The sequence below is a fragment of the Ambystoma mexicanum genome, chromosome 8 (assembly GCF_040938575.1).
Source record: "Ambystoma mexicanum isolate Mex_15411 chromosome 8, UKY_AmexF1_1, whole genome shotgun sequence".
In the NCBI taxonomy this organism is placed as follows: Eukaryota; Metazoa; Chordata; class Amphibia; order Caudata; family Ambystomatidae; genus Ambystoma; species Ambystoma mexicanum.
Genome location: NC_090929.1, coordinates 1,009,739,223 through 1,009,762,587, shown reverse-complemented (window position 1 = coordinate 1,009,762,587; position 23,365 = coordinate 1,009,739,223). Strand labels below are relative to the sequence as shown.

At 45.2% G+C, this 23,365-nt stretch overlaps 1 protein-coding gene across 8 annotated transcripts in view; it reads left to right on the top strand.

Moving 5' to 3' along the window:
- Positions 1-16,955, top strand: part of TMEM269 (transmembrane protein 269) — a 544,348-nt gene extending 527,393 nt beyond the window's left edge. For all 8 annotated transcript variants that reach the window (XR_011268653.1, XM_069610934.1, XM_069610937.1 and 5 more), the window contains one exon: positions 10,598-16,955. Coding sequence is in view for 7 of the 8 variants with exons in the window: in XM_069610934.1 (XP_069467035.1) it covers positions 10,598-10,713 (116 nt within the window). In the remaining variant the exon portion in view is untranslated. The remainder of the gene's footprint in view (positions 1-10,597) is intronic.
- Positions 16,956-23,365: the final 6,410 nt, after the last annotated feature.

The following is a 23,365-nucleotide window of genomic DNA, read 5'->3' as shown; positions in this document are numbered from 1 at the left end:
CAAAGGCGAGCTAATGACCATAGTATCTATGTCCCCCCAATGTCTGAGGACATAGACTAAATTAGCTCACTAGGCAGGCCCATGCTGAGAGATCCTTAATGGTTTCTTTAGCAAACCTGTTTTTGACTACGTCAACCCACTCAGACTTTTCAAAATGAGGACAGGACCAGTCCGTGGTATATTAGTATAACTACCAGACACATGATAGTATCCTCTCAAATTTGACCTATTCAGCCAACATGAACACTACTAAAACCTAGAAGGCAGAGAGCAGCCAGACGAGGGTTACTTAGAAGACCTATCTTCATTTCATACTATGGTCTCCAAGGTTTTAATCTATAAATGATCAAAGAGGATAAAGCAGTGCTTCCTTTAAGACTGGAGGGATACGCAATGTAGAGCTATCATGGCAGTATATGGGAATCAGGTCTGCAAATCCACATATATGGGAGTTAGATCTTCAAATTCAAAAAGCACCACTGACTGCCTCGGCCTTCACGGCTAGGGTGGTCAAGAATTACAGGTCACAGATAAAACCCCTTTGCGCCTAGTGGCCATCCTCGCCTAGATTCCATCATCACGGTCACTGTTGGCTTGGCTTAGCTCTAGCAGTCATGTTTATCCACCACAAAAAAAGGAAGGAAAACAATTGGAGGTCAAGTTAAAAACGTGACCATGAACGCATCCATTGCCATAGGAGCATCCAACACCCCATCTATTAAGCTGCTCTTTGATGGTGAAATGTGGTACAAGATTGACAAGTTCATGGGCCACTTAGCCTTCACCTCTGCACATCAGAAAAGATCTGAGGCTACGAAACTGCAACCAACCAGGCCATACACACACAGGTCTCAGGCAGCTGGCCAATGGTGCAGTACTGTATTGCCAAGCTTGGATGAAGGTCACCAACTTCCGGCTGCAGGTACGAGCAAGGGACTCGCCATGCCTTTTTACGGCATGGACCCCTCTAGGAAGGCTATGGGCAACACAGGGAAGGGGATCAATGTAGATAGATATTAATAATGCTGTGTCTTCGCTCCACTATTCCTTTCTGGGATTATGTGCCTGATGTGTGGTAGTACTAGGAGCACCACCTATTCCTATCATTGCAAGTACCCCATTTAGGGCTTCTCAGTGTTCTTCAAATATCCATCAATCTACTACTTCCTACTTTACCAAGCCTCTAAAAGCAAGTGACTACCATCCATGCTTGCCTTCAATGTTTTTCACCACAGTTGGAGGAATTGATCTATTGCCTACATGTGTGGCAAAATGACTACCGTTAAATGGCTGCTACAAATCATTTGTACAACCGTATTTAGAGCTTGAGTCAATACCATCACAAATGCCCCGGAGACTGCATCACCACACTCGGTTGGCAGCTGTGCACATGTGACCAAATGTTTTCCATCCAAAGAGCGGGTTAGGTTTTAATTTGCAAGACGTCTTGATTTGAAGGTTGAACAAAAATTGGAGGTGATTGCTAGACTCTGGAGAGACATACAAATACATAATGAATGTTCTGCATGCTTCAGTTTCAACAAGTGATGCCAAGTCTCAGAAAATGGGATATGCAAGATGCATATTACCACATCCCCAATGATCACCAACATCAGTACCTTTGCTTAAAGAACGACATCATTAAGTACCAGTTACAGGCTCTATCGTTCAGCCCCAGATCTGCACCTTGAGTGTTCCCCTTTGCAGGCTTCTTCCAGCGCCTGGACATATGGATTTACACTTATCTAGACAACTGGCTAGAAGAAGCACAACAATTATATAGCAACATATCCAAACAACCTATTTGGTTGTTGCAGTCGCGGAGTTGCTCTATATACATAGGAAAGTCAGAACTATAGCTCTCCCACCAAGCCACCGACTTGGGAGGATATATTGGCTCCACGTTTCTTAGGATATAGACCTCACAGAACAGAAAACAAGCTCTACACAGTGAAGTTCTGCAATTTATCAGGAAATAGTCCTGCACAGCCCGAGCGTAAAAATGGAAGGAAGTCAATACAGTCTTGGCCAGACTAAAGAAACCAACAATAAAGCCCTTGCTTAGGGTGTATTTGAAGTTTCTCTCATGGAAAACCGTTTTTGTTGTAGCTATTAGTGTATGGTGCCACGGAGGGGTAGCCTTGGATGTTGCTGACCCTTTTCGCCAAACTACCTTTTATGGCCCCAAGCTACTCCTATGCACACCTCCTTGCTACCTTCACACGGTTGATTCAGACTTCGCCATTAACTAATCTGTCATGCGTCCCACCTTCTTCAAGGAGCTTTTCGACGCAAGCATAACACGCTCTCCACATGCTCTACATCAGGAGAGTGTTGTAGTACTACAAAGATTGCAGTCAATTTTAACAACACTGATCAGTTTGCGGTGACTTTTGGTCCACCCTCTAGGTTTAAGGCCCTTTCATAGCAGGCAATTTCAAGATTGATAGTGGGCTGTATAGTTCTCTGCAATAATAACAGGGACTTAGGCTACCCCACCTGTTTGACTCTGGCCTGGAATGGATTCAACACACTTTGTACAAATCCCTATCAGTGATCTGTGCATCAGAGAACACCCAGATTACTTTTCATACAACAACAATGTTATTCATGTGACTATTAAAAATAAAAATAGCATTACAGAGCTATCATCCGAAACCTTTTGTTGCCTTTAATTACTGGGTAGTAATACACTGTTCAAGGCTTATCACATCAACCTCATACAATGGAAAAAGGCATACAGTTTATGCAGTGTGGTTTAGTACATCTGGTGACTTTTAAATGTGGTATGATTGTCTTGACATTTCTCCAGCATTGGATCTTTCATGGATTCACATGCTTAGAATATTCCCCGTTGTCAGACTGGGACCCCTCGGTACACATATATAGCCTTTTCCAATAGGAAAACTTCCGACACTTTTGTGTCCTATCTACGTCCTTTTAGGACCCGCCTACGCATGCTCCGTAGGCCGTCCCAGTATAAGAGGCCCGCCCCCGCGGCTCCCCTTCAGATTTCAACCGTCTCCAAAGTAGTGGGATCTCCTCGTGTTGTCTTACTATTTTGTACAAGGTTGCATTACTTTTGAGTAAGGAAAATGTCCTCCGTGTCAGGAAAGGCGCTATTCCGTACATGCGCGACGTGCGGTTTGAAAAAAGTTTACGAGGGGGACGGACATATGGATTGTATATATTGCCTCCACCCTCATCATTTGGCAGATAACTGCGACATATGCAAAGGGTTTTCTCAAAAAACCCTCAAAGACCGAAGTCGACGACTGGTGGCATGGCTGAATGATGGAGCGGGGGCATACCCCCCTTCGGAGGTAGGCTCCACACAATCGGCGAAAACATCATGCCGCGCTACCTCGTCGGAACCACCAGCGAAGAAATCTCGACCGACGGAAAAAGAGTTGTCTGGAAGTCACTCAACCAGAGACTCCTCGTCAAAGAAATCATCTTCATCAAAAAAGCAGGAAAAGGAAAGGAAATCCTCCTCGGGCGATCATCATAGATCGACCACGAGTCGAGAGTCGAGTAAAAGCAAGCAAAGTGTGGAAAAGGCGGGACCGCCAAAACCACCTGCTAAATCACCGTCGTCGACGGCGGTCCAGTCATCGGCCTCCACCCTGCCACTTACGCAGGTGGCATCCACCGTCCCACCGACGGCGTCGACGATGTCCTCGTCGACGGGGGTCCTACAGGAGGCCTGGAGGCCTGAAGTTTTTGATCCGATCCCTCCGGATACTTTACTACAAGAACAGGCTGTGTTGCTGTCCTCGGAGGACGAGAACGAGAGAATAGCTGGCCCAGCAGACCTAGGGCTACGAGTGGCTGACAAGTCGTCGACGAGGGGATCCGTTATACCGGTATCTGCCCCTCTTCTCAATCCTCAATCTGTTTTGTCGTTGGAAATTCTGTCCATGCGTTCAGTCTTTGTTACAGTCGTTGGACCAGAGACTACCTCAGGCAAACCTGCCACAGTCACCCGTCGACGAGCCGGGCCCGTCCCGTCAGCCGACGCACCTACGCACACCAATCTCAGCACTGGCACAAGAGGAAGGTGAGCTGCCAGACTCGGAGTCTGACAGGGGAGCCATGTCGGATATCTCATCATCCCCTTCCAGGGATCCAACCTGGGAGTCAGATGTGGAGTTGGAAACCCCTAGAAGCCCAGCTCACCTGTCCCCTCCGCTCGACATTGCGTCATTCCATTCTATGATGGAAAAGGCATGCAAAGAATTTGGTTTGTCCCAGGAAGAACAGAAAAAGGACTGTTTTTTGTTCGACCACATGGGTAAGAGAAGAAGGTCTGTGTTCTCAATACCAATAATAGACCATGTGTGGAAGGAGGGGTTGCAGACAATGCGTCACCCGTTCTCAGAGCCGGCAGTGAAAGGATGCCTGGAAAAAAAGTTTAAGGCTCCAGAGTCTACCCCCAAGTGTTTATCCTCCCAACCAACGCCAGACTCGGTGGTGTCGGCGGCAGCGGCGAGGAAGGCGAAGGCCCAGCACAAGTGCACGACTCCGCCTGAAAACGAAGCGAGACGCCAAGATGCCTTTGGCAAAAAAGTGCTATCCGTGGGAGCGACCACAGTAAAGGCCGCAAACTCTCTGGCAATTGTTGCCAGATACGATAGGGAGATGTGGCACAGGCTAGCTCCGTTGCTTGATCATCTTCCGGAAGAACATAGGAAGGCAGCGATGTTACTTGTCAGAGAAGGTGAGGAAGCCTCAAATCACGCAATAAACATTGCGGTGGACCTCGCTGAGTCAGGCTTCAAGCAAGTCAATAATGGGGTCGTATTACGTCGACAGTCATTGCTAAAGTGTACCTACTTCAGGCCAGAAGTACAATACAAAGTTTTAGATATGCTCTTTGAGGGAGACCTTCTTTTCGGTGAGAAGGTGGACGAAGCCCTAAAGGGAATGAAAGAGGACTCGGACACGGCACGTTCATTGGGTGCCCTCCAGAGTGGCAGAAGCTACAAGTCTTTTCGTCCCTTTAGAGGGGCTTCAGGTAATTCAAGATTCTCTGCGTCTGGAGACAGATCCTTTGGCAGATCGGCTTACCCCTCCCAGGGATACAGACGTGCCTCCCAAACGGCAAACCGTCGCCGGAACTTCCAGTCGTCCAGGAAAAGACCATCATATCCGTCGTCGTCGAGAGACAAGCAAAATAAAGATCAGCAGTGATATACAACACACCGTTCTGGGGGGAAGAGTTTCAGCATATGTCGACGAATGGGAACGAATAACGACGGATCAATGGGTGCTGGATACTATAAGAAACGGACACTCTCTGCAATTCAAACACAGCCCTCTACGCAAATTCCACCTGCGTTCACCGCTCATTCCCATCTGAAGATACTGCAACAAGAGGTAACACTCATGTTAGCAAAGGGCGTGATAGAATTAGTTCCAACATCACAGAGAGGTCAAGGAGCGTCCCATTTTAGACTTACGCAATCTCAACAAGTCTTTAAAGAGCCTAAAATTCAAGATGCTCACTCTGCAGGAAGTTATCCGCGCCGTTCAAGAGGGCGATTTTCTAGCGTGCCTGGATTTACAGGACGCGTATTTCCATATTCCAATGTGTCGGAAACACAGGAAATTCCTAAGATTTGTAATAGGGCAGACTCACTACCAATTCACGGTTCTTCCTTTTGGGCTCAAGACCTCCCCCAGAACGTTCACGAAATTCCTGGCTCCAGTAGCGGCCTGGCTAAGGAAGCAAGGCCACCATGTATACCCATACATTGACGACTGGCTGGTAAGGGGATCCTCCCCAGCGTCGACCAACACAAGTTTACAAGCCACCATGCAGCTTCTACAACAGCTGGGATTCGCCATAAACTTCGAAAAATCCTCTCTGCGGCCATCGAGAACGCTGGTATTCCTGGGGGCACAGTTCGAGACCCAGTTAGGGCTAGTGAAACCTTCTCTCGAGAGAACCTCAAGACTCAATCAACAAGCGTGCCGACTACGGCGAAACACCAAGATCTCAGTGAGAAAATACGTTTCGGTCCTAGGGGCCATGGCATCCTGCATCCATCTGGTGGAAAACTGTCGCCTATTCATGAGGCCAGTCCAGGAATTCCTCGCGGACCGATGGACGCAGTCTCAAGGATCGTTGTCAGACAAGATGACAATCGACGACGACAAGCTGCTTCGGTCCCTTCAGTGGGGGCAGAGTTTCCACAATCTGAACAACGGTGTACCCCTACAGGAGCCAAAGTTTCAGCGAACCATAGTCACGGATGCGTCCCTAACCGGATGGGGAGCTCACATGGGTGCTCTCCAAACGCAAGGTCGATGGTCTCCAACGGAGTCAATCCTACACATAAACGTGTTAGAGCTCAGAGCAGTACGATGGGCCCTGAAGGCATTCCTACCACACATCAAGGGTTTGCGAGTACGAATACTGACCGACAATACAACGGCCATGTTTTATCTGAGGAAACAAGGAGGGACGCGATCAAGAACTCTTTCCATAGAAGCCCAGAAAACATGGCATTGGGCATTAAAGCACGAAATTTCCATCGTGGCTCATCACCTCCCAGGAGTGAGGAACTCCCAAGCAGACTCCCTCAGCAGAAGCATGGCCCAGATACACGAGTGGGAAATGGACACAGTTCACCTGTTGAAAGTGTTCGAGAAATGGGATCACCCCCCTCTGGACGCCTTCGCGACCAAAGACAACAAGAAATGCGAGCAATTCGCAAGCAGATCACCTCAAGAGGGTTCCATGGGGGAGGCATTCTCCTTCCCATGGACGGACATGTTCCTCTATGCTTTTCCCCCGTTCCCCCTCATACGGAGGACAATACAGTGGATACGCAGATACAATTGCTGGGTAATTCTAGTGACACCATACTGGCCAAGGCAACCGTGGTTCTCCGACCTGCTTCACCTGTCGCTGGAACATCCCATAGCGTTTCCGAAAGTCCCGAACCTACTATCCCGGGACAAAGGCACGGTGTGGCATCACGACCCGGACAGTCTCAACCTTACAGCCTGGCTCCTGACTTTTCGGAGTTCGTGCTTTAGACGTTTCGGAGGATTGTCAAAAAATTCTGCAGGCGGCTAGAGCCCCTTCTACAAACAAATCCTACTCCTATAAGTGGCGGAGGTTCTGTGAATGGTGTAGAGGACAACAGGGCCTACAACCGTTGTTGGTGACGCCGGAACAAGTTCTACCTTACCTGCTCCTCTTGGCGGAGAGGGGATTATCCTTCACATCGATAAAGGTGCACCTGGCGGCCATCTCGAGGTTCACAAGGAAGAGGCAGTCGTCTCCTCTATTTAGTGACAGACTTGTAAAACACTTCATGAGGGGTTTATTTCGAGCTTTTCCTCCGGAAAAACGTTTCCCCCCGACTTGGAGTCTCAACACAGTGTTGGCAGGCTTAATGAAACCGCCTTTTGAGCCTATGGCCACGTCCGACATAAAATTCATTTCGTGGAAGTTGGCATTCTTGATTGCTATCACATCAGCTAGAAGAATCTCGGAACTGCAAGCGCTGGTCGTAGACCTGCCATACCATAGATTCTTTAAGAACAAAGTAGTCCTGGCAACTAATCCTATGTTCGTCCCAAAAGTTCCGACAATGTATCACAAACACTCGTCCATTGTTCTCCCTACTTTCTTCGCCACACCATCATCGGCAGCAGAAAAAGCTCTTCATACCCTGGACGTTAAGAGGGCTCTGAAATTTTACCTACATCGTACACAGGAACACAGGTCTACTCGACAACTGTTCGTCGCATATGGTCCGTCGACGAGAGGAAAAGCAATCTCTAAATAAGGATTGGCTCGATGGGTCTCATCGACGATTGCGTTTTGTCACTCTAAGGCCGGAAGGCCACTGCAGGGACATCCTAGAGCCCATTCTACAAGATCAATGTCCTCCTCAACAGCTTTATGGGCAGGAATTCCGTTGACGGACATATGCCAAGCTGCGGCATGGTCAGTGCACCACACGTTTACCCGCCACTACTGCCTTGCCAGGCAGCATGCGGACGAGGTGCAGATGGGAAGAGCTGTCCTGCGCCATCTGTTTCAGTAAGGTAAGCTCCAAGCTGTGGAGAATCTGTTGTCTACCTTTTAATGACAGTATATTGTATGTGGGTAAGGTTATATGAGTTAACTTATTCCTACTGTACATATGCATTGTTTAGTATGGTGAGGGTATATTACATTACATTCTCACCGCCGTCTCAAGTGTTACTGCTATACAATCTATTCTAAGCATGTGAATCCATGAAGGATCCAATGCTGGAGAAGGGAATAGTTTCTTACCTGTAACTCCATTTCTCCAGCATTGGTATCTTTCATGGATTCACATGCGCCCGCCAACCTCCCCGGAATGTAATGTATTTGATTGATAAGTCTAACCCTTCCTACTTTGGAGGGGCCGAAATCTGAAGGGGAGCCGCGGGGGCGGGCCTCTTATACTGGGACGGCCTACAGAGCATGCGTAGGCGGGTCCTAAAAGGACGTAGATAGGACACAAAAGTGTCGGAAGTTTTCCTATTAGAAAAGGCTATATATGTGTACCGAGGGGTCCCAGTCTGACGACAGGGAATATTCTAAGCATGTGAATCCATGAAAGATACCAATGCTGGAGAAATGGAGTTACAGGTAAGAAACTATTCCCTTCTCTAGTCTCGACTAGAGTAATCTAGTGCACAGATCACCAATAGGGATTTGTACAAAGTGTGTTGAATCCATTCCAGGCCAGAGTCAAACAGGTGGGTTAGCCTAAGTCCCTGTTGTTATTATATTAGACTCCCTCATGACTTAGGCCCCCTTTATCAAAAAAGAGGTCCACACTACCCCCTTATTACAAATAGTTCTCTGCAATGCCACACCCAAAAGACATAACCAGGAGCCCACCATGGCCCATTATCCACAGTCACTTTCCATGCTCATGATCTGCATTGTGACCACCTGGAAGACACTTCTACATTCTTCAGACAGTACTATTTAGCACTACAAACCATCTTTCTGTCACTGCCAGCATGCTGCTCTTCGCCTTCCTGCAGCTTCCACGCCAGCTTTAGGCCAAGATGCTGCACTTTCGAGAACTCCACACAGCACTCGATTCTGCTCCTCGTTTCATCGTGAAGGACCCCCTACAGGCTTGCAGCATCTCCCTGACATCACCCTGACACTAAAGTCCTGATATATCGCCCTCATAAGTTTGTGAGTTGGGGCAAAGGAAATGATATTTTTGTGGGAGACAGCAGACACGTCCCTTAGGAATGAGCAGGGACTTCAGCCCTGCACAGACTTGACGAATGCCTGACAATTGCCTTCTTGCCCTGCCCAAGATGGGCCCTGCCCTTGATGGGCAGAATTCCCAGCAGGCCACTGAGTACAGCAAGTACGTGAGTAATTTGTTTTTTTTCCCCAGCAGGGATATCCTATTTAGAAGCTACCTTTTGTGTGGATGGCAAGGGATTCTATACAGTGGTGGTTCATACTTCTACTGAAAAATGTGTAATAATGCACACGATTTCAATATCATTCTGTTGGTTATAGACACATGGTACCAGATTCTCAGTATTTTGGGGGCGCAATCGTTGAGATGTGCGTGTGCCAAAAGAGAAAATAAATCCCCATGTTCACATTTGTGCAAATAAGGGGGCGTTTATAAATGCCCTGAAATGAGGGACATCCCCCTGCGTGTTTTGAAACAGGCACAGGGGAAGGTGCAAATCATGATAGCCCGTCTCGATGAATGTGCTCCCAGCAACCACGAGGTTTCATAGAGTACAGGAGATAATACTAACAAATCTTAATAAAAGGAAAGCGGGCACCAGTGTAAAGAGTCACACGGAGGTGTCGTTTGTACTATATGAATCAGACCCACATAGTTGGTTTCCCTTGTTTTTTTACATGTTGTTTTAGATCAAGTTTCATGTGATGTGATTATGTTATGATTGTTAAATCTTTTGTGATTTCTAAAAATTGTATTGTTACAGATGTATGTGAACAAAATACTAGTTGCCTAAATTGTTTTTTGGTTACTCATTTATATAGCCACTATTATATATATCTTCTTTTTGTAGAATATATATTATATCCATGTGGTAAGAAGTTTCTGATCCCTAAAACGTGGTCATAGCCGTCTGAAACTAGCCTGTCATACATTACTAACTAATGTATATAAGGGGGCTGGACAGTGCATCTTTATTGTCCAGCACATCCTGAAATGCTCAGGTAACCTTTGTGAATTAGCGGGCCTGAACATTTTGGCAACGAGTGCAAATGAAAAGGAACGCATTCATTGCCTGCGCTCCTTTCATTAGCACTCATATTTCAGAATCTGGCCCATAGTAATCCCTCACCTCTCCACAATCCCCCAAAAGGAAAAGTTCAATGTAAGATGATATGTATGGTGCGGCTCAGCCTCCAAGGTATTGGCCTTAGGCATCACTGAACTGAAGATAGTTTAGGAAAGTAGACTACAGAAAGGTATCAATAGTGAACCATTGCCTTGAGTGTAATTTTATTCGACTTCCTCAGTGATCATTGATTGTTGTTTCGGCCATTTGAGGTGGACTTCTAATGTGTTTGTCTTTCTCATTGCAGGTGTCTTGATGATGTTTTGCTCACCCTCCATTTTGGCATGCATGTACTACTTAATTTGGTCCATCTCATATATTCTCTTTCCGGGTTTTCTGTGGAGCTGCAAAGAGGACCTATAGGTGTCGGTGACCCATAGGTGTCGGTATTTTCAAGGCAACTTCAGCACAGCACTGTGTAACAATTGTTCAAAAGCATTGTTTTTGACCAAAATGCAGACTTGGCAAGATGACACTGTGCCTACAATTCCAATGTTTGGCCCTTCCACTACCTATTACTACAATGCCAGTGTCGGAGCATCACTGCAGGCCTGCTACTTCGTGGGTGGAACTTGTGTTTGACATTGGGTTTAACTGTTTGCTGATTGTTCATGCATTTTCTAGATCTGACGTATATATATGCAAACGAAATGAAAACCAATATGTTATGTGTGTTTGTGATTTATGGCATCAGGACAATTTCCAGTGTTTGTACCTTTCCCCTTTCAGAATGGCACCTTTCCATGTCAGATCTGCTCAGCTATCAAGTTACTGTAGAGCCTGAATTATCTCAACACCCTGACTTCAGATAAACATACAAGTTACACACTGTAGGGACTGCTGTACCCCTGTCCATAGTTCCCTTTCGTCTATACTAGCATAATATCATTCTCAGCATACTCAACACAGCAGGCTCGAAAGGAATCAACTGGGGTGCATGTCCTGCCATCACCCCACCAGCCCCTTTTTTGTGCATGGATGGGGCAGGGGCATTTTCCAGCAGTTTCTTTTCTCTTATTGGAAAAAAGGGTCGTCGCATGCAGACCGGATGGGAGTCTTTAAAAAGATGTTTTGAAGAAAGCAGAAGGAAGAAACAAATGTTACCAGGAATTTAAATGTGTACCATATCTCTTTGGTATTTGACTTTAAAAGTTATTTCTAATACTGTGCTCTCAGGATCTAATTTAAACGTGGGCAATGAAACCGCCCCCCCCATCCCAGTTCCCACCAATGCCCTGTGGTGAGCCATGGAAAATATCCACATAGGTTAACAGGCATTCAAACGTGCTGTTGAATATCAAAAGCATGTTGTGTTTGACGTGTGTTTAGCCTCCGAGTAACCCCTAGTATTCCCCATGGCCGAGGAGAAAGTCCCTTGGATTCCCTGTGTTCCCCAGGATTATGAAAAGCCCCCCTCCCCCACCCCCATCCCTCTCGACTTTGGGGATGCTGGGTTCTTACTCTCAAACATAGTACCCTGAGAAGTTCTCTAGACCAGTGGAGATGGGGCAAGCAAGAAAGTGGGGTAAAATGCTAGTCTTTGCCATTTGGACAGCATGTATCCCAGGGACTACCAGAGTGGGGCCCTTTGTGATAATAAACTTTCCACCAGCCAGAGGTGGTGGGACCTTTATCCGACCTGTGTGTTAAATGGGTCGGGGGAAGGAACATGAGAAGGAAGATATATATAATGGGGGGCCTTCACCCCAGCAAAGCACAACACTTTTCGAGGGAAGGGCAACCATTTGTAAAGTATAAAGCTTGTACAAAAGTGAGCTTTTTTTTATTTATTTTTAGCAGCCACCTGCAAGAAAGTGGGCAGTCTTCCAGGCGCTGAGGGTACACTTTAACCTGTTCCTGTTTGTTTACCATGATGACCAAACGTCTGCGCTTGGATAAAAATACCGGGTGGTCCCCATCCTCTGCTATTCCAGAAAGCAAGCCATCTCTGTTTATATAAAGAGGTGCAGGCTTGGATTTTTAGGTGATGTAATTTAGAGAGGCTTTAAAGAAAAGTCTGAGCACACACTGTGCAGACGCGGACTAATGTGCAGATTACAAATGCAGAGCACAACATTTGGAGCCATGCAATAATGAGATGCACTACCTTTTACTTGCACATACAAACTCTCGCACATGATTTATTCTTCTGAGGTACAAATGAGAACAGCTGTGTGCGACGGAAATAGACAAAATACAACATTAATATGCAAAAAAAGCAAAAACAAATTAGGTAATACGTATGCCATTTACGTTAAAATAACTATGGCTGGCGAGTAGTGGCACTCGCAACAATTTACTCGGTTTGGATTTCAAAGGCGGCAGCATACAATTTAAATGCATCTGATAAATTAAAAGCCACAAATACTAATGTGAATCTACCACATGAAAACTCTTGAGTGCAGAATGAACTTTCAGAACATTATATTCTCATAATATAACGAAGTTTGGCATTCTGTGTGTTTTCATCCCTGCTGCAGGGATTCTTTCTTAAGGTCAGCAGCTCAAACTTTCTATTTGCGTACATATAACAACAGCACTTAGCCTCTTTTTTTATTTTTAGGGTACTTCCATGTTGAATCTTTTTTTATGTTGGCAGGGGTCTATAACATCTCTTTCAATAGTTTTAAATTCACAAAAGCTGTTGGAGCCGTTAATGTGATTTTAATTTAGATTTAGAGAAATGTGCACGTCGTTGAAAAATGGCTACCCTTTGTTTACCACCTTCACTGCCATGTTTTGTTGGGAGATGGCGAATAGCCTTTTAAGTACCTTATTTCTAAGTGAAAAGACTTCTGAGATTTCGATTTACTAAATTGATACAAGCCTTGTTCAAAATGTAAACAGGTGCCTTGAAAAGGGTCCCTACATTTTCTGCAGTTTTTGTAAGGGGTTCTCTTTCGCAAAGATGTATTAACAAAAATGGACCATTTGTTCAGCTAGTTCAGATCAGTGCTTGGGCTTTTTAAATAGTTAGTTGTATCGAGAGCTAAGCCATGTGACTTTCCAAAAAGGGGAGCAATGATGTGCCCGACATTGCCTAAATAAAATGAGGCAGACAAATCCTGGACATGTACCTCTAATCCCAAACTCTCAGCCCGTGCTAATATCTAAGAAGCAGGACCTCCTAAGTCTTTCATCACTGACCTAAGGCCATTTTATGAGGTCGTTTTTTGCCTTACATGGCTTTTACTGCACACCCACTTCTTCACCAGCATTCCAATAGTGCAGGTTTCTGGCTCTTAGTACTATATACTCTTAGTAGCTGTTCCACATTAGAACGTGCCAATGTTCATTGTGACTCAGTTTAATTGTGTTGTGTTTTGAAAGAGCTGCCATCAATGCCGTTAGTGGTCTTGGATAAAGAAAAAAGAAATGTAGGGAGTCAACACTGCTGCTTCTAGTTTGTTTTTTCACACTTTGGGGCTGATTCGGGGAATTATTTGTGCTGAAAAACAAAGATTTGTGCGCCATTATGCCCGCAAATCCCTGTTTAACAAACGGGGATTTGCAGGCAGAATGGCACACAAATCCCAGTTTTTCACAAAAATTCCATAAATCAGCCCCTCTATCTTTTCTTCATAAAATTGTCTCACATGTGGCTTTGACCAGTCAAGGCAGATAGTCCTCCTGAAACGTTTACCACATTGTAAGTGGCTCGGTCACACCCCATAAGTTAATGTATATGCCTTTGATTACATCTTTGTGTTTCTGTTCTTCCCAAATTTGAATAGTCTCCTGCTTATGTGGCATTCCCGTGGTCCCGTGAAGAAGTTGTATGTAGCAGTGCAGGTGAGAATATACTCTCTGATAGGCTGTTGATGAATATAGCCACCAAGTACTGCCTCCACCCACTAAGTCTGACATCGCAAGTGGTAGTTAGAATCCAGTATATTTTATCTCAGGGTCAATAAATAGTCTGTGGACACACACACACTCTTGCTAACTTGCATAACAATTAGTCTATGAAAGGACAAATCAAATGAAAGAGCTGATTGCCTGTCTTCTTTCCTTGTGGATAAGAGTCACAAGAACCTGGTGAATGGGCTATTTAGTATGGTACCTGCTGTGCTTAAGGCCGCTGCCTAACCTTGGGGAACGATAGTGAGGTCGACAAAGGGGCCGGGGCCCAACCCAAGCAAATGGATGCTGGATCCGAGGAGGCATATGCCTGATCCCCCAGACCATCCCAACTTGGTCCCTGCAGTAAGGCAGGGAGAAGTCACTGGAAGGTTCACCCCATGCCAAACCCACAGATAGGCCAGGGCCGCAAGGTGACAGTCACATGGGCATGCCCAAACTTAGCGCACTTAACCAATCCTCCTACCCATGTGCAGACCCACCAAAGGGGTAATCACAGTAGCACTTAAGCCCCCATTGCTCATGCTGACAGGTCCATTAAAGAAACAGCCAGAGACATCCTCACCCCACCGCCACACCCAATAATGACCTGCCACGGAGAGAAGGGTGAACCCAATACCCTAAGGGTCTCCTTTCCATCAAGGGAGCACACTTGGAGAGGCATTCAAGCTTCTTTCTAGCCACACCCAATCATCCAGAATAGGGAAGGAAGCATATCCCTTTACAAAGGCTATGTTGCACCACTTCACTGCTCCCACCAAGCATGGAAATAACTTTTCCTCTCAGCACAGGTGCCGGAGAAACCCTCTCCCATTGTGTAACCTGCAGCTGCAAAATCCCACTTTCACAAATAGGAAATGATCCTCACAGAACCAAACAATCTCTATTCTCCCAGTATTTCGCTTACTTTGTAGTCACAAACCCCCTGTGACAAAAGGGAGCACAAATACCAGGGACCAAGGTCCTATAGCGCTGCACCGCTCAAGAGCTAGCGCACCCCCTGAGCCTGGCTCCGAGAACTGTGACAACCAACACCAAGGCAAAGAGGTCCAACCACCTCTCCAATCTCATGGAGGAGTTCTTCATGATTCCCGCAAGCCCAGGAGATGTTGGTAATGGAGCCCTTATGTTGGTACTCAACAGACAATGAATGGCTCGGGAACCTCAGAAAACCTGACAACAAAGACTAGAGCCATCCATTGGACCATCAAGCAGGGCCCAATGGTGAGCAGTTACTGGGACACAGTAAGAGAATTAACTATATTTCGACTTGCACTGAAAGACTGCCTGGAAAATCAAGACGATTTGTTTCTTAGCCTTTCTTTCACACTCTTTTACCTCGAAAATGTTGCCACCTTCCTTGTTGTCACGAACTAAGACTAAGGGCTTTCACACTCACGGATGTGATCCTAGAACACCGTAGAGGGATAAAACATGGGGAGGCCGAAGCAATCTGATATTTAGTTTTCCTTATTGATGCCGCCTCCACTTCAAGTTGTTGCTACATTTATCTTATCCCATATCCCCCCTTGTAAACCCTTTAATAAATTCCTTATTTTGGCACCAATCCTGGTCTTGTGTTTTCCCCCTACTCAGAGCACTCTGACACGGGTCAGGTTTCCTTGTAGGTAAACCGCTATCATCCATAATGGCCCACCCACCCACTTAGTTTATATTGCCTTTTCTACGAGTGATTTTTCGTCTTGATTGTAAACAAATGTGAGGCCTTTCTTTGAAGATTATCCAACTTTAAAGAACAGCAGCGAATGCTTGCCAGCCCTTAAGATTTTTGTGAAGCAATTATCGCCCAAATTATTCCATGCTAGGAGGTTTTGTTTTTCTGATTGAAACTTAACATTGTTATTGAAATACAACAATGCAGATCATACACCTCCTCACCATCAGATTGGACGTTTGCCAAGGATAGGAGCCCAAAAGCAGAGATACTATTTTACTGTATGTTTCTATTGACAAAAATCCCAAAATAGAGCACACCACAAGGATACAGCAAATCCGCCTCAACAATGTCTTAATGGCATACTAGGTACAAAGAACAGATGGGAATGGAGATAACAAATAAGCAACAAGAGCAAATGTAACTCCTGCCATAACATTTAAATGTACAGTGCATTAACGTTAAGTTCCTTAAGGCATATCAAATATCCACGTTTCAAAAGGAATTTAACTGAGACCATTTTCTGCGTTTGAATTGTCTGTGGAAGGATGATGGTATGGGTGTGTGTGTGTATATATATATGAAAAAAGGTTTTATTTTAATATTTAATGGAATAACCATTGAAGAACTCATGTTTTCCCATCTGTGAAATTGGATACGAATATTATTTTGTGTGTATTTTTCTTTTTTTAAAGGGGCGGAGTCTAGGTTTAATTAGCACAGAGAATAACGTATGGAGTTATTGCATTTGATATCATACCCTGCAAAATCCCTTTGCCCTTTTCATCATGTTTTCCAGATCAAGTGGCCACCATTTTAGCACGTTTTCTCTCGCTGCTAATTTAACTTATGCTCCTTCAAGAGCTGTCTAATGGCGATTTTGGCCATCAGACACGGTGTTGTATTACTGCGGTGCACTGTAGATGTGAAAGACTATATCGAGATTTTTTATACTCTGATCTGATTTTAACAGGCAAAGGACCATGGAACAATGTAAAGTGTTCATGATAAGTTGTACTTGAAAACAAATGTATTGTTTGCAATAAAATATCACGGTCATAAATATAAACCTTTTTTCTGTCTTTTTTTCTTCTTCATATTCTCTTTTTAATACTTTGCCTTCGAATTCTGAACATTTGCTCAGGCTCTCGCACCCTCCAAAATCTGCAACACCAAGACCAAAAGGTAATAGAGTAATTTATACTTTCGGGCAACCTCCATCGTCTAAACACCAGATCGCTTTTCCACCACTTATCCCTTCTTTGCGAAGAAACTTTGCATTAACCTTCCCATCAAGCAACTCACCTATCCTAACAAAAAACAAAGAATTCCTAGCAGCTCAAATCATAACCAGAGTTCGCTTTATACAACTCCTCCCCAATCACCTAACAAACTCACTTTTCCTCCCCATTCAAGTTCACATTTCCTAGCTTTTTCATTCACTACCAAGACTACACCGAAAGAGATCATATCCAGGAACAACATTTTGTCCCAACACAGTCTCCCCTAGCCTACCACCCAGTAACGCTCCACACACTCACATTTCAGTTCCTCTGGAACTTGCACAGGCTCCTCCTCTAAATCGACTGGGCATGTACTTTACTTAGACCTTAAACTTCGACTCGAACCCCCTTCAAGCTAAAATTAGCCCCATTCTATTCCACACACTGGAATATAAGGAATATATTTACCACCTTACTGCCAGCATTGGGGACCATCGAATAAGACTCTTCCTCCTCCCCTCTACTGCATCAAAACCATCCCACTTCTAGACCAAACATACAGGAGTTAACAACTACATACCTGGTGGTCACCCTGCGGACTATGACCACCCTTATACACACCAGAAGCCTTTGACACAGACCTACAAAAACCCTATGGCGCCGACCAACAACCTTCGACCTGTTGACTTATATGATAACAGACTCATACAGGCATGTCCAGCAATATCAACAAGAAATACCCCACGGACACTAAAGTCTCCCCTCTTAATTTTACAAAATGTACATTCACCCAACAAACAGATGAGAAACACATAAACTCATCTCCGAGTTACAACCCAGCCTTCTGTTTCTAACAGAGACCTGGCTAAAGAATAACAATCATGAACAAAGGCATTCAGACAGGATACAAATTTAGGATCAAGAAGAGACCGAAGTGAGCAGGCGGGTTGCAGTTATATTCAAAGATTAACGCTCCATTACCTCCTTTCCCAGCATTACTGTCCCTTGCTGTAAATTCATGTTTCTCTGTGTGAAACTCTCCCTTCCTTCTCTATTACGTTCCTTTGCCTATGAAGACACCCAACTACAAACCGACATTCGGTTCAGAACTCGCAGATTTCTTAGCAGAGTCTCTTCATAATATTGTGAATTTTTGTATACTTTTATTTATTTCTGTTGCAACCAAGAGGCCCGGAGGCACATACACGGACACTTCAATATATGGCTCGAAATACCTTCTAACAGACTCACCAGAAGGCTAGTACCCAATCTAGAGGCCCTTGATCGACATGTACTCAATGTCGAAAAACACTCACTTAGTAGGTCATACTTGAGACAGAATTTTCTCAGATCCTTACCCACACTTAGCCCTCCCTGCGCGGACCATTCAGCTGTATGCTTTTACACCATATCCACAACATAGCCTCCTTCTTGTCAGCCTGAAACAAAACAATTTTATAGGGCTTGGAAAGAAATCCAAATAATAGACAACCATATCCCATTACCTCATGAACATAGACACACCGCGGTTATGCTCTCTAGTCAGGAACGTAGAAGTCCTCATGGATCCAGCCCTTAAAGTTGGCCCGCAAGTACTGCAATTGCTGGGCAAACCTTTGGCCATTTGAAAATGCAGAGGAAACTCTTCTCATTCCTGGCTTTCCTGCGGAAATACACCGCCATGTTTTCCATCATCATTTCAAGACAAGGCTACACTAACAGTTTATCTAGGTGCTCCCGCCTACCTCTAAGCCAGACTTCAAAAAGTCCAAAACACAGCGGCATGAATGCTTCTGCGCATTGGACTCAAAGACTGCATTTCCCCTGCACTTATGTGACTCCACTGGCTCCCATGTGGAAGAAGTGTTGCATTTGAAACCATATGCCTCAGTTGCAGGACTATTCATGGAACTGGACTGGAATACCTGAAAAATAAATTCAAGATACACATTCCCACAAGCACCCTCAGATCATCGTCACAACTCACACTTGTAGTCCCCCATCTCCCCAAAATGAAAGTAGGTGCATCTTTCTTCCTGGCTCACAAACTATGGAACTCTATCCCTCACAGCATCAGGTTGATCCCGACATATTCTGGATTCAAGAAAGCAGTAAAAACCTGACTATTTGCTTTCTAAGAACACATGTCGGGATTACACTTGAAATAATCCACTTTGTAAACCTCACCTTCACAATCTCCTTCTACTTGTTAGCTCTACCGTAGAGGCCATAAACATTCCACCCTTTTCCCCTTACCTTCCCATGGCACTTAAAAGACATAAAACCATAACGCTTTGGACAGCATTTTAATTAGTTTCATATTTATAACACGCCAAAGGCCCCTAGGAAAAAAGGAGCACATATAAAACAAAGACAATATACCAAGACAAGAGAGGCGTGACAAGAGTATTTTGACGATTGTAAACAACCATACAGGAAATGGGTCGAATTTAGATTAGTAAGACGACATATAGACCCACCGATTAAGTGAAGAAGGCCTTCAAAGCCTTCTTAAAGATTGAGAGAGGACGTCATTCTCTGAGATTGGATGGAGGCTGTTCCATAGACCAGGCGCTATGGAATCAAATGCCAGATTCACGGCTCTAACAAGTTTGATGCATGGTTTGACCTGAAGGTTAGAGCTGTTGGATCGCAGCACACAGGAGTTAAGTTCAGATACATACTCTCCACGTTCTTATATATTTGTACTATCGTGTACATTGTTGCATTGTCAACGTAAAAAAATGTATTCTAACTGTTGTACATTAGTTAGTTCATCAATGTATTCTATTACCAGGTACTCCTCTACCAATATTTGGACGGGACGTAGAATAAAACTTGAACATACACTAGAAACTTTTGTTATCGTGACTCTGAAGAAAGCTCCACATTGTTTATACAGACTTGGCTATTTTACCTTTGGGTACTTATACACAGAATACTAGGCCTTCTAACACACACTTTGGGTACTGTGATATGAGTATTTGCCTCTTCTTCCCAGGGGGGGGTGCACCCTTTGAGAATAGGAAGGTGAGCCCTCTCTGAAAGACCCTCGCTAGGGGTCTGTGGAAGTAAGACCTCACTGGGAGTGAAAAAGGACTTTCATTCCCACAAGGAATTCCCGATACCAGCAAACTATCTGCCTATATGGGATTACCTTCAGTAACAAGTCATACGCCTTCCTTTTGTTTGGATTCAGGCAATGTTGGATCAAACACGACACATGGAGGAAAAGGGAATGCCCCCTTAAGCGTGGACTTGTATGTAACCAGGACGCATCGATCTGAGAGGGAGACGGAGAGCCATGCGCACGGAAATCCCTATGACGTAGCTAAGCCTATGACAATCTGTAAAGAGAAAACGCTAAAGGAAGGCGCTGGAGCGAACAGCAGAGAAGATGCTGTCAGGACAGAGTCTGGGAGAACGTCCGGTGTGGTGGCGTGACCAAGGACAGACGTGGTGGGCCTGGAGACCAGAGGAAACGGGAGAGACAAAATCTCCCATTGGCAGACCTACGCCGAGCACACCATCACAGGGAGACACTGAGAGGGAGTCCACGTTCAAACCGAGGAAGAGGACACTGAGAGTTGACTAAACCGGTGCGGATGCCAAGCCCCGAAAAGCCACCTGCGTACAGAGATGGTACCGGGATGGAATGGAGAAGGGAAGGCATTAGTCGAGAGGAATCGCAAGGTTGACTGTGTATCAGTGAGAAAGCACAAATATGCATATTGAGAAATGCCGAGCAATGTTGTTAGAAATATTGAATGTAAGATAATAAGAAAGCTTGAGTATATCTATTGGAGGAGGAAAAAACGAGACTTATAGCTCATATTCATTGGGGGACATTAAGAGAACCTGAAACTTCGGGTTAGACGCCAATGAGGGATGTCTCTCAGGAACAAATTAAACATTGAGAAGGTTACCATGCATCAGTGCTGGGGATCATTGGAATCCATTACCAAGAAACCGTGAAAAGCGTACTGAATTGAGTCCCAGTATCACTTTGAGACATCTAAGAAAGAGAGGGGAAAACCCAATAGTGAAGTCCCAGGAGTGACGAGTCCACACCAATAACAAAGGTATATCAAACCCCAACCGAAGGAAAGTTGACTGGAAAGCATCTAAGAGCACGAAATGTAAGAGGGTATCAAAGATATTGATAGGTCTTGTACCAGACCAATGAATATATACCAGGAGTTACAATACCTCATGGAAAAGTCACTGAGAGTCAAGGAGAATAGTCTCGATTGACTTGTTTCTAGCTGTATTTGGACAAACCCAGAAGAAACGCTCTGAGACATCCAGCTGAAGGGAAGGTGCAAGAAGTTATATCGTTTGGCCATTTGTTGTTGTTAGTTGAAGTGGTAGGGTCAGATAGAAGTAGGTTTTTGAGTGGAGGACATTTTCCTTTGGATTTCTGATGACCTACGAGCACCCTTGGCTAGTTTGGTTAGGCAGGGAACATCCCTGTAGCAAAAGGGCGGGTTAGGAGTTTTCCTTATTATTTAAATAAAACAGTTAAAACATCCAACGTGTGCCTAGCTCCTACTTCTGACTCGCCACAGCACATACCACTGATGATACATACATCTCATATATACCCTTTATCAACTTATAACTGGCCCTCCCATGCAACATCTCCATCTTTCTATTATGATCAAAGTCAGGTGCTTCATTCTCTATCAGATGCTTAATTAAAAGAGAGGTGGGAAAACTTTACCCCAAAAGACAGAAATATACCTGATCATATCGTCCCTCCTCATGTCTCCCATTCATCACACACATCCTACACTGGACTTTGAACCTTCACCCGGCTGGCTTCGCAAAACCAATGTTCTGCTCTGCAACTGGGATGGTTTATCACAACTGACCTTGTGGTAGCCCCCAATCACTATGCTTGATCTAGCTCTCAGACTAATCTGGCCAAGGTTTTGCTATCATCATAAATCAAACTATTTTATTTTATTTATTGAACATTTGTATGGTGCCTATACAGCGGAAAGTGTTTCCAGGTGCCACAAGACTAAGGGGGATGGGGAGCAGCGGAGAATAACAGCAATAAACAGTCCTACTATGCCTTGTGACATTCGGATTGTGTACATGCAGCAAGCAAGAAATACAGAAGGGTAGGAGGGGTAAGGCCAGGACAAAGGGAGGAAGGGGGGACAAGGGAGGACATTTGGTCGGGGGGGGGGGGTGGCACCGGGGGCTGGCTAAGTGCTAATGGGAGCCCAGAATGCAAGTGCGCTGGGACGGGGGGGTAAGAGTAAATTGTGCAAGAAAGGGGGTGGACTAGACTTAATAGATTAGTCAGGAAAGGGCGCCCGTAGGGGGATGCTGAGACAGACTGGTCGAGAGGCTGGCCTATCCCGGAATGACTCAGAAGTAACCAGGAACCAGTTGCAACAACAGGGGAGCTTAGCAAGGAAGAGGAAGTGAGAAGGAGGAAGAGAAAAGGAATGTCTTGCAAAGTTTCCAGAGCTTAAGGAAGTCCGACTCAAGTCTGAGAGGGCAGGGAGGCCATTCCAGAGGGAGGCTCTTTCTGAGGAAAGAGCTCTAGCCCCCGCATGGAGAAACGTGAGACCGGCAGCGAGTTAAAGCTAGAGGACCGAAGGACTCTAGCAGGGAGGTATTTAGGGAGAGAAAGTTGAAGGTAGAGCGGTCCCGGGCCCCAGACAGCCTTATGGATGATGCAAAGGGTCTTGAATTTGATCCTTGCATCGACCGGGAGCCAATGGAGAGATGTTAGGGATGGAGAGATGCAGTCCCCAGGCTTCAGGTGAAGAATAAGTCTTGCAGTCCTATTCTGGATTAGTTGAAGAGGACGGAGAGAGGAAGATGGAGGAAGAGGATGTTGCAGTCATCCATCCTGGAGAGAATCAGAGCTCTAGAGACGTTGAGTTTCTGGGGGAAGGTGAGGAAAGGGAGAATGCCTCTGAGGAGGTGAAGCTGATAGTGGGCCTTCTTGGCAAGGTCTTCAATGTGAGGAGAGAAGGAGAGAGAGGAGTTTGGAGATGCCACCCAGGTTTTTTGCCTCACAGAGGGTGAGGGGGCAAGGAGGGTGCCCAGAGAGTAGGAGAGAAGGAAGGGGGTGGGGGTCCCAACGAGAAGAGTCTCTGACTTACTGACATTAAGACAGAGATTGTTCGAGGCACACCATGCCTGGATTGCAGTCAGACAATTAGGAATTATAGAGGAAGGAGAGGAGGTAGAAGAGGGAAGTTTAAAGGTGAGCAGAGTGTCATTCGCATAA